At 37.1% G+C, this 9,936-nt stretch overlaps 1 protein-coding gene across 1 annotated transcript; it reads right to left on the bottom strand.

Annotated features, from left to right (window-relative positions):
• Positions 1-498: 498 nt before the first annotated feature.
• Positions 499-8,916, bottom strand: LOC110801805 (uncharacterized). The gene is made up of 14 exons (XM_022007220.2): positions 6,926-8,916; positions 6,629-6,739; positions 6,364-6,542; positions 6,051-6,261; positions 5,697-5,934; positions 5,457-5,604; positions 5,021-5,326; positions 2,773-4,114; positions 2,550-2,684; positions 2,267-2,445; positions 1,984-2,194; positions 1,657-1,894; positions 1,399-1,546; positions 499-975 (listed from the first exon to the last, which is right to left on the bottom strand). The coding sequence occupies exons 1-14, from the start codon at positions 8,196-8,198 to the stop codon at positions 667-669; spliced, it is 5,028 nt and encodes a 1,675-aa protein (XP_021862912.2). The 5' UTR covers positions 8,199-8,916; the 3' UTR covers positions 499-666.
• Between the last annotated feature and the right edge of the window lie 1,020 nt (positions 8,917-9,936).

Raw genomic sequence — 9,936 nt, 5'->3', positions numbered from 1 at the left:
CAGTTAACACTCTGTCAAAATAATGAACCTAAAAATAAAGTATAAAGTATTCATTGAAGCATCACCCCTTGTCCTAAATGCACACGATATTCCAAAGTTTCAAAAAATTTGGTCTTTTTAAAGATGATCACGAAAGTTGGTGAATACTTATAAAACCTCAATAAAGTCAACAATCTATTTTTAATGGGTTGAAGGTATTTACATGTGAGTATTGGATTAGTTATCCTACATTGGAGAAATAGAAAGAGATTGACTAACATATAAAATTGGTGAGCTACTCCACCTATCACCAATTGGTTTTAGGATGGAAACTCGGCGGGCTAATAAGTGGTCAATCTCTTCTCTTGTTCGGGCTCGTGTATGGACCGGTGAGTTTATCATGAACTACATGGATTCCGAATGAACTACATGGATACACAGGGAAAGGGGAGTTTGAACACATGATTTATCATACTTAGTATTTTTCCCATTAGGTTAGGACCTCATTTGGTATGAATGTGATGTAACAATTACTGTATAGAAAAATAAGAAACAAAAAAATCTACAAACTCATACGAAGTACCATCTTTGACGAAAATAATTTCATGTCAAAATTTTGTTACTGACTTGTAGCAGATATGGTCGTTAGACACTAATCACAACATAACTTCCTGCAGAAAACTGCAGTCATCGACCCATTAAGACAGTAATAGAAACACGATCAACAGAACAGTTTTCATCACCATTTTGTTGGCCTAGTTTAGGAGAACCTACTCTTCTTTGTGTAAAGCCAGGTTGAGATGGACTAGGAAGATCTGTAACCTCGCTTTCAATCATCGAAATAACCATGGAAACACTCGGTCTATCATTAGGAAATTCTTGCACGCATAACAGTCCTAGTTGTACGCACTTCAAAATCTCACCATGAAAGGCCGATTCAGAAATTGTTGGATCAATCAATGACAAAATATTCCCCTCATTCCACGAATTCCATGCCTACATACCATAGAAGTAATACCGTTAAATCGTACATTAGACCAAACAGAACAAACACAGTACTCTTAGTAAAGATAGATGATCTTAGTTTGGCCAAAAAAAATTAATGAAGAATTGTAGCCCGGCTCATCATCGGCTCTTGGCCTTAAATTAAAAAGTGCACCCGGTTGTATGTAGCTCTACGTGCAACCGAATTAAAAGTACATTTTTACGGTTTAAAAACATATTTTTCCAATAAAAGCACAATTTTTTAATGTAAAAGCTTATTTTTACAGTTTAAAAGCGCATACATTTTTTCCAGAAAAATTATTTTGATTTTAGTGATTGGCCTATACTTAACAATATGTTCCTTTGTAGCGGATGTGTTTCCTGTTACTACCATTAACATCAACATAGCTATGAGGGTAAGGTGAGATATCTTACATAACCTAAGAGGCTCAAGGAGTCCTCATCCTTGAACAAGTTGTTCCTTCTTCCACTTACAATCTCTAGTAGCAGCACCCCGAGACTGAACACATCCGACTTCTCTGAAAAACGGCCTTCCATAGCATACTCAGGAGACATATAACCACTGCATTTCAATCCAAAGAATTTAATTAGAAGTACATGGATTAGCCTCTACAAACAATTAAAAGGCAAAATTCTGTCTTTTTTACAGAGTATATATGAGCAGGAACTCACTAGGTGCCAACAATCCTTTTGGTGTCACCTTGATCTTGGTTGCCTCCGAATATCCTTGCCATGCCAAAGTCTGATATCTTTGGATTGAAATTACCATCCAGCAAAATGTTACTTGCTTTAAGATCCCTATGAATAATCCTTAATCTAGAATCTCGATGAAGGTAAAGAAGTCCTCTGCATATGCCTAGGATAATGTTGAATCGCTTTTTCCAGTCCAGAATTTTCTGATATTTTGAATCTGAGTTTGAAAGAATGTGGCATTAATCGCCAAATATCATCTTACCAAGTATAATAATGATCTTAAGAATGAATGTATGCATAATTTACCAAACAGAAGTGCATCCAGGCTCTTATTAGGCATGTATTCATAAACCAGCATTTTTTCTTCTCCTTCTATACAGCAACCCAGCAGTTTGACAAGATTTCTGTGTTGAAGTTTTGAAATAACCAACACTTCAGTCATGAACTCTTTAAGTCCTTGCCCAGATCCCTTTGAAAGTCTTTTAACTGCTATCTCCTGTCCATCTTCTAATTTTCCCTGCAAATGTACATAACAACTTCTGAATTTACACACGAATAAGGAATAAAAGATAATTTATGAAGTTGTTACCTTGTATACTGAACCAAAACCACCTCGTCCAAGCTTATTAAAATCCTGAAAGTGGTCTGTCGCAATTGTCAACTTTTCCAATCCGAACACTGGTAAATCTCCAATTTCAACTTTACTAGTTCCGTCTTTAGGCGTAGAGGTTTGCAACAAAGTCTTATTTCTCACAACTCTTGTTACTCCTACAACATTGTCTCATCAACAAAAATATCCAGAAATAATTTTGAACCTAGTGACATAACAACAGGCAGTATATATAAGTGACTGAAAAAGGGGCGGAAAGTACCATTTCTTTTATTTGTCCGCCTCCATACACAGTATATAAGCATAATGACAGAAATTGTAGCTAATCCGATCATAACTATCATTAGAATCAACTTCGTTTTGCTAGCTTTACCTTGCTGCTGCGGTTTAGTTACAACTGAAAACAGAAAAATATACTTCAATGCTAGTCTATATATGGGGTTAATGCAAAGCAGAATAGACAAAATATGATCATAATCACGCACCTAATTCTGAATGAGCCACCCGGATGAAAAGATCAACACCAACTGATGTGAATTCCTGTATGTCAATCAATGTTTCATTCCATATCAGACACCCCAAACCCAAATAATAAGCATAAGCTAAACATGCACAATTCCCAAGACAAGTTTGCCTGCAATCCTCCTCACCCTCTGAGTACAACCACGTGGCATTTTCTGGCACTTTCGTATTCCTCAACCTCAAAAACCCATCTTCTTCTCCTCCTCCTACAGTCCCACACTTCTGCAAAGGTGTTTTCCGTTTACACCCTCTACTCCAATTCCCTGCATTCCATTCTGTGTTATTCCTTGGTTGAAAGCCGTTCAAGCAACTACAAATAGGCGAATGATCTGAGTTACAACTCCCAAACTCTCCACACTTTCCATAAATATCACAGTCAGAAAATACAGACCACCATAGATTAAACCAATACCCTCCAATGCTTCCATTAGCTTCCGAATAATCTCTTTTTAACAACTGACCGTCATAATTCAATACATAGTGTTCTGTAACGTTTCTGCTCGCAGAAGAAAAGGATAAGATTGGGGTACCACCAGTTTCATTTTCAATATCAAATCCATCTTCCTGTGCAAAGTAGTACATAGCTTTTACTCCCAGAAACATATTACCGTACCCAGGTCCTGATCGCCAATAAGGTCGATCACCATCCCAGACAAAAATTTCAGGAAGCCTGCTGTGAATCAAACCAGCAGTAAATCGTCCAATTGATGGATCTGAACTACTCTTCCACGACGCAATCCGTGGAAATGCAGGTGTATGATTCTCATCATCCAACCTTAATTTCGTATTATGCAACAAAGTGTCTGTAAGATGGTCAAAACTCTGCCAGATTATTACATCATTTGCATGTAAAACAAGGTTTCCAGCATCTAGAAGCTTAGCAACATAGCTAGTAATATTAGCCTTATAGTTAGTTGTTACATTTGATGACCAAATGCTCTTGTTCTTTCCATCCAAGACCTGAAGATTTCCAATCCCAGATATCTTTACCACCCCAGAAGAATCAGTAAGTGGGGTTTCCCTATTCGCTACCCATACCACTTCTATTGCATCAGCAACTTCCTTATTATACCAGATTCCAACGTAGCGATTTGTTGAGTTAATTGGGCTGAAGAAACCAAACTTGAATATGGTATTAATAGATACTAATGTATCTGGGTCTCTAAGAAACTGAGTGGTGGTGATAGTGTTTCGAACCGAACCAAACCCAGAGACACCATACCAAGAGAGAAAAATAAAAAGAAGATGGAGATAATAATCCATGATATCCAGTAGAAGGGAGTAAAGAAAATTACTTTGTTTACCTTAAAACATAAACTAAAAATATATGGTATTCCTTTAACAAGAGAAAAAACAAACATAGTCTAAGTATACTAGTTTGTGGCTTTGTTTACTCGTCTTAATGCAGCTTTGTAAATTTTCAATGCACCAAAAAGACTTTGTATGTATTCATGATTGAGTAAGCAATAAAATGGACTCATCTATCACCAGTTGCCTCGCAATGGAAAAACTGGCCCCATCATTCTTATCATTTCAAAAAAATGGACTCAGGTTGACCTCCTTTTTAGTCTTTTAGTCGTCACTTAATAGTGTTGTCGACAATATATAATATCCATAAATAATTAGTAAGCTCTGCTAAATGCTAACACCTTGTTTACCTTAAAACATAAACCAAAAATATCTTCCTTTAACAAGAGAAAAAAACAAAAAAGTTTATATACTAGTTTGTGGCTTTGTTTACTCCTCAAAAAACTTTGTACTTATTCATGACTGAGTAAGCAATGAAATGGACACCAGTTGCCTAACAATGGAAAACTTGGTCCATCAATCATTCCCATCATTTCAGAAAATGGGCTCAAGTTGACCTCCTTTTTAGTGTTTTGGTCGTCAATTAACAGTGTTGTTGACTAAAGACGGCGATTTTACTGATTTAGTGCAAGCCCCGTAAGGTTTATAAAATTTTGTTTTATGCTATTGAGAACAACGTCTCTAATTTCAACTTCATGCATATGTTTCAGATTTTTGTTTTTGGGCAAAAAATAAAAAGAAAAAAACTGAAAGCTAATAACAAAGAAAGATCTGCAAATCAAAATGATTCACAATAGTTTCATACAAAAAAAATAAGACGGTGACATAGTTACTTACAGTTAATCACACTCAGAAAAATGCGATCAGAAAAGATTATGCAGCTCTTGCCCAAAACTGTTGTCATCGACCACCTAAAGAAGTAATTGAAGCACCATTAACCGAATAACAATCACGGACATTTTGTTGCACTCCATTCATAAAAGCTATTCTCCTTTGCGTAAACCCAGGTTGTGTAGGACAAGGAAGATCTGTAACTTCACTCTCTATCATGGTTACAACTGTGGTAATGCTTGGTCTATCTTCAGGAAATTCTTGTACGGACAGTAGTCCTATCTGTATGCACCTCAAAATCTCTGCTTCGAAGTCTAATGCTGAAATCGCTGGATCGACCAATGACAAAATGCCGCCCTCATTCCACAATTTCCATGCCTAATACCATGCATAGGCACACAAAGAAGAGTTAATCCAGATCATAGCAAGAATATATATGAAATAATGTTGTAACATCTACACATTATGAATTCAACTACGAACATGTAGGAATAATAGGATATCTTACATGAGCTAAAAGGCTCAAAGACTCCTCATCTTTGAAGCTGCTGTTCCTTCTTCCACTAACAATCTCTAGTAGCAGTACACCAAAGCTATACACATCTGACTTTTCTGAAAACCGACCTTCCATTGCATACTCCGGAGACATATAACCACTGCATTTCAAGCATAACATATTAGGATTTTGAGCATTAATTCAGGTAAAATTTAGAATTTACTGGTAGTATATGTACGAGCAGCAACTCACTAGGTGCCAACAATCCTTTTGGTGTCACCTTGGTCTTGACTGCCTCCAAATATCTTTGCCATGCCAAAGTCTGATATCTTTGGATTGAGATTGCCATCTAACAAGATGTTGCTTGCTTTAAGATCTCTATGGATAATTCTCAATCTAGAATCTCTATGAAGGTAAAGGAGACCTCTACTTATGGCTTTGATTATATTGAAGCGCTTCTTCCAGTCCAAATGCTCCCGACCAGAGGGATCTGAGTAAAATTACACACTAGAATAACCATCAGAATGCACAAGTTCTGCAAATCACAGTTTAAATTATTTGATATTTATCACAAAATTTTCATTAGTCGAATGTTATGGTTCTAACCGAAGAGGAGTGCATCCAAGCTCTTATTTGGCATGTATTCATACACCAACAATTTCTCTTCTCCTTCTACGCAGCAGCCCAACAGTCTCACAAGATTTCTATGCTGAAGCTTTGAAATAACAGCCACTTCATTCATAAATTCTTGTTGACCTTGTCCTGATGCTCTTGAGAGTCGTTTTACAGCAACCTCTTGTCCATCTTCAAATTTACCCTACAAAATGGCTTTCCATTTCAAAATATATATTCTTGAATCCTGCCACGTGCACTTATCACCTAATTGAACTCCAGTAAACTGTAAAAGTCATTAACTTACCTTGTACACAGGACCAAAACCACCTTGTCCAAGCTTTTTACTTACTGAAAAGTTGTTCGTTGCAAGCACCAGAGTTTCAAATTTCAACAATGGTAAATCTTGGAATTCAGCATTACTTAACTTAGAACCACCCATGTTATTATGCCAATTTGATTCCTTGTTTGCAGCCTTCTTGCCTGCTACAGAAATATTTATATGTCAATGCTGCTATGGGCAAAATGTTGATCATTATACAAACAATTGAAGCTAGGACTAAAGATGTTACCATATCGTCGATGCAACCACCTCCATAGACTGTACAGAGAGACAACTAACACAGCTGTACCCCCGATCACTATACCTGGAACAACTACTTTCCATTTACTGGTTTTACCTGCTAAACAGAACACATTGGCACACATAATAATCTTACAAACTCGTTGAATGATTGATAATCCACTTATCTCAAACGAAAAAATAGAAAGAGGACGAGTTATTCAACCCTGCAATCTATATATCAGCTAGAAGCGAGCAAAACATGCAAAAATATAGAAAAGGGTAGAAGTCCTTTAAAGATATTCACCTAGTTCTGAATGAGCCACCCGAACAAAAAGATCAACCCCAGCAGAGGAGAATTCCTGAATGTCAATCAAACTTCCACTCCAGATCATACACCCAAAACCAAAAGTATAAGCATAAGCTGAACAGGAACAATTCCCTAGGCATTGTCTCTGGCAATCCCCATCATCAACTGAATCCATCCACGTGGTATTATCAGGCACTTTCACATTCCTTAATCTCAAAAATCCATCTGTTTTCCCTCCTCTAGTCCCGCACTGCAAAGGTGTTCCCCTAACACACCCATTGCTCCAATTCCCTGCACTCCATTCTTGGTTATTCCTAGGTTCAAACCCCCTCAAGCATCTACAAATTGGTGAATTTTTTGAGTTACAACTTCCAAATTCTCCACACTTTCCGTAAATATCACATTCATGTTCAATTGACTGCCATATAACTGTCCAATCCCCTCTATCATCTTCCCAGTCTTTTTGTGACAGCATACCGTCATAAGCCAATACATAGTGTTCAGTAACTCTTTGGCTTGTCATAGAAAAAGATAGGCTACGTGGGCCTTCATTGTCATTTTCAGGACGAAATCCAACAGCCTGTGCAGAATAGTACATAGCTCGTACTCCCACAAACAGACGACCATCCCAAGGTCCTGATCGCCAATAAGGAAGATCACCATCCCAGATGAAGATTTCTAAGAGGCTGCGCTGAACTATACTCGCTGTAAAACGTGCAACTGCTGGATCTGATGCACTCTTCCAAGATGCAAGCAGTGGCATTACAGTTGTATTCTCTGTAATTCTTACTTCCATATGTGGCAACAATGAGTCTGTAGGATGGTCAAAACTCTGCCACATGATAATACCACTGGCATTGGAAAGTAAAACAAGCTTTCCAGTATTTAGAAGTTGAGCAACAGGACTATTTACCACATTCTTAACTGATACATTTGATGACCAAATTCTCTTGTTTCGTCCATCAAAGAGTTGAAGATTTCCATCCTCAGATAATTTGAGCACCCCAGAAGAATCATTCAATGGGTTTTCCCTGTTGGCTACCCATACCACTTCCAATCTATCATCAACTTCCTTATTATACCAGATTCCAACATAGCGATTTGTTGAGTTAATGGGGCTGAAAAAACCAAACTTGAAAAAGGCTTTACTAGACTCTAATGTTTCTGAATCTCTTAGAAATTCAGTGGTTGTAATATCCACTCGAGCTGAACCGAACTGAATGATCAAAAAGCAGGAAAGATAGAGAACAAGGATGTGGACATAAGCCATGATGGCCACCAGAGTAATGAACTTTGAGTAAACAGAATAACAAAAAGCTTACAGACTTTTAGTATTTGTATGGTTAAGTCTTCCATTAACAAAGTCTATGCTATTCAAGGGTGATTCGTGAATCTAGCAATCTAGCATAGTAGCTGGCAGTGCATGTGATCAACCCAAAAAAATCAACTTTGCAATTTGGAAAAAAAAATACTACGGAGTACATAAATTGACTTCTCGACTTCCAGATTTAAGGCAAAGTCAACATTCCATACTGCAACACCTATGATTGATTGATTTCCATCGTTGACTGACAATGAAATATCATAAACTCTCCTCCACCTTACCACACGTTGCATTTTACATTTTCGCAGTTTGACAAATTATCAAACAGTTGGTGTGCATATAAGGTTAATACAAATGAAAAAAGCTTAGCTCACATTAGAAGTGCGTACTTATTTTCTGACTCTATCACGCCCCTCACAAATGTGGATGAAGGCATGCAGCATTGGCCTCTTCATACCCAGCGCGAAATATTCTACTTTAAAAAGAGGGTGGATGAGATTTAAACCCGTAACCTTTACATCACGCTGGCTCCGATACCATGTCAAAGGACCAATTCAACCAAAAGTTTAAGCTGATGGTTGAAGCCCAAAATTAGTTTTATACTCCATCAGCCCATACTAAATTCATTAATGATTTAAACAGAGACTCCATTATTTCTGGGTTCCCAACTTCAAAGAGAATTTTACAACCAAATAAAAGATTAGGAAAATTTGGTAATATTAATCCAACCTTTGACCGATTTTCTTTTATTAAGCCCATCTACGACATATTTTTTAATAATCCCACTTTTACTACCCAACGACTTTTATTGGGCCCAACACGTCATAAACCTATTGTAAGCGGTAATATGTCCTTACGTGACAATACTCTCTCTCGATATATTCAGTCATCATCATCAATTCATCACCATCTCGATGACTTCTTCACCGATTACCGGTCACTTAAGCCCAATAAAAGTCGTTGGGTAATAAAGGTTGGATTATTAAAAAATATGTCGTAGGTGGGATTAATAAAAGAAAACCGGCCAAAGGTTGGATTAATATTACCAAATTTTCCAAAAGATTAAAAAAAATACGGAGTATTAAAAGAACTTTCCTGGCAGGCTGGAAGAACAATTTGGGTCACCTTCGCCCTAGCCTACTATCCTTTTTTTATTACTAGAATTAAGCCCGCGATCACACGGTTTAATAAAGTAAAATTACGACGGAAATGCATGTTTGTTAATTTTTCCATTTCTATACAGTTGCAACACTTCCCTAAAATGGAAATGTCATAATAGTTGCAACACACCTATAATGGAAAGATTTTTTTTCTAAAGTTGCAATTTTACACCTAAGATGAAATAAGTAATGTGATTAAAGTGGTTGTGGACCCACTTAAGTACCATTTTCTTAAATACCGTGTAGAGGGGTACTCCCTCCGTCCCGGAATACTCGACCCGGTTTGACCGGCACAGAGTTTAAGGGACTTGAATTGACTTATTTAATTTAATAGGTAGTACTCCCTCCATTCCTTTTTGTTCTTCCCGTTTCTATTTTGGGCGTTTCTTTTTGTTCTTCCCATTTCCTTTTTTGGACATACTTTTTTCCCAATTCACCCTTATTTCTCCTTATATTTACCAAATAACCTAAAGATTCCACCCAAAATTCCACCTAAATTTCCCAACCACCTTATTTAATTAATA

The sequence above is a fragment of the Spinacia oleracea genome, chromosome 6 (assembly GCF_020520425.1).
Source record: "Spinacia oleracea cultivar Varoflay chromosome 6, BTI_SOV_V1, whole genome shotgun sequence".
Classification (NCBI taxonomy): Eukaryota; Viridiplantae; Streptophyta; class Magnoliopsida; order Caryophyllales; family Amaranthaceae; genus Spinacia; species Spinacia oleracea.
The sequence above is the reverse complement of the archived record's forward strand: the minus strand, read 5'-3'. Positions and strand labels throughout refer to the sequence as shown.

What these genes read in the sequence shown, in the direction of transcription:
- LOC110801805 (XM_022007220.2), bottom strand. Translation starts at nt 8,198, where the DNA reads ATGGCTTATGTCCACATCCTTGTTCTCTATCTTTCCTGCTTTTTGATC. An exon ending in GTTTTGGTCCTGTGTACAAG is followed by an intron (nt 6,262 to 6,363) that starts GTAAGTTAATGA and finishes GCCATTTTGTAG; the next exon opens with GGTAAATTTGAAGATGGACA. An exon ending in CTTTGAGCCTTTTAGCTCAT is followed by an intron (nt 5,327 to 5,456) that starts GTAAGATATCCT and finishes GCATGGTATTAG; the next exon opens with GCATGGAAATTGTGGAATGA.